Here is a 1,927-nt window from a genome sequence, read left to right on the forward strand (position 1 = left end):
TGGTCAGTTTCTGCAAAGCAGACAGTGAGGATTGCATTAGATGTCTGGATCAATTCATGGAGTAATGCCAATTTAAAAATTGAGATGAAATTAATATACCATACATTTATCACTTTAAAGTATATAATTTAGTGGAATTTAGTGCATTCACACTACTGTGCAACCACTCGCTCTCTCTAACTTCAAAACTTTTCTGTCACTGTGCTAACACATACCACATCCATTAAATGCTCACCGCTCATTCTTCCTACCCCGTCGTGTGGTAACGTGTAAAAAGCTCTATGTCTCTATGTATTTGCCTATTATGGAAGTATCAGATAAAGGAGCCATAGCATTATGACTTTCTGTTTCTGGCTTCTTTCACATAGCATGATATTTTGGAGGCTCATCTAAGTTGTACTATATATCAATGTTTTGTTATGATTTATGGCTGAATAATATTCCGCTTTATGTATGTTCCATGATTTGATTATCCATTATTCGTTGAGACATTTGTGTCGTGTCTACCTTTGGCAGTTATAAATAGTGCTGCTATAAACATTGTGTACAAGTTTCTTTATGGACATGTTTCTTTTTTGATGGGTATATTCCTACCAGGGAACTTGATGAGACATATGGTAATTTTATGTCTACTATTTGAGGAACAGCCAGACTTTTCCAGAGTGACTGCAACATTTACATTCCCACCAGAAATGCACAAAGGTTCCTCTTTGCCCACATGGTTGAAAAATAATTGACATGTAAAAATTGTGTATGTTTAAAATGTACGTACTGTTGAATTGTACACCAAAATCTTACTGGATTTTGTTAACCAATGTCACCATGATAGATAGATAGATAGATAGATAGATAGATAGATAGATAGATAGATAGATAGATAGATAGATAGATAGATAGATAAAGTATACAGCATGTTTTTTTTCTACATGTATACTGGAGGTGATGCTCAGCAGTTGGGCAAGGCTGCTACTTCCTTCCCTGCCAGTGAGAGCTACAGAGTGCCCTCTGTCTGAGGCTTCCGAAGATTCCCAGATAGCCAGGGCTTTGAACTTTTCTCCCTGCCTGGGTGGGCCATGCGCTGTGATCAGCAGCTGCCTGGTGTGTAGTCCATTCTTATCCACAGAGAATATGTTCCAAGGCCCCCAGTGGATGTCTGAAACTACAGATAGTACTGAACCTTATATATACCATTTTTCCTATAACTTCATACTTATGATAAATTGTAATTTATAAATTAGGCACATTAAGAGATTAAGAACAATTATTAATAGGAAAATAGGACAATTATAACATCTTTCACGATAAGGCCCAAATTTACCTATTCCCACTAATTAAGATTGTATATGTCTACAAATAAAAGAAAACCTATTAAAAATGGCTTTAACAAATAGTGGGTTTATTTAGCTCATGTAAAAGGAGCCTTGTGATGTGTCAGTTTAGGGAGAGTACAGAGGCCTTGAAGATTCAGAGAGTCAAATACTTTCCTTTTTTGTTTCATGCATACTTAGTATATGGGCCTCATACTTCATGATTAAATCTCTTGACCCAGAATGGTGTCCACTCTACCTTCTCCTTCACATCTTTCTTTTAAGTAAAGAGGAAGAAAGAGAGGAAGTGGCTCCAATAGGTTTCTGCTTATATCTCACTGGCAAAAACACTACTACATGGCTACCTCATGCAAAGAGGCGGATGAATGTAATTTCAAGCAGGTGAGGGATAAGGCAATAGGAAATGATGTTTCAGTCAACTAACTTATAGTTTCTTACCATAGTACATAGTACTTTTTTCTAAAATTGTACCTTACAGGTTGGGTGTTGACTTACCCTTATAATAATGAGTTATTTTGTACTAACTGTAATTCTGGCAAATTAATTTGTCAAATAATTTCATCAAATTTTTCCTAGGAAAAGGACAATCCACATTTGGA

The 1,927-nt window shown here is 36.0% G+C and overlaps 1 protein-coding gene across 1 annotated transcript in view; it reads left to right on the forward strand.

The window, feature by feature from the left end:
• LOC105310066 (cytochrome P450 2C18-like) overlaps positions 1-1,922 on the forward strand; it is a gene marked incomplete at its 3' end in the record, with an annotated part of 17,308 nt that extends 15,386 nt beyond the window's left edge. The window contains exon 5 of the mRNA XM_011386281.2: positions 1,905-1,922. Within this exon, the coding sequence (XP_011384583.2) occupies positions 1,905-1,922 (18 nt within the window). The remainder of the gene's footprint in view (positions 1-1,904) is intronic.
• Between the last annotated feature and the right edge of the window lie 5 nt (positions 1,923-1,927).

The sequence above is a fragment of the Pteropus vampyrus genome, unplaced genomic scaffold, assembly GCF_000151845.1.
Source record: "Pteropus vampyrus isolate Shadow unplaced genomic scaffold, Pvam_2.0 Scaffold1030, whole genome shotgun sequence".
NCBI classification, from domain to species: Eukaryota; Metazoa; Chordata; class Mammalia; order Chiroptera; family Pteropodidae; genus Pteropus; species Pteropus vampyrus.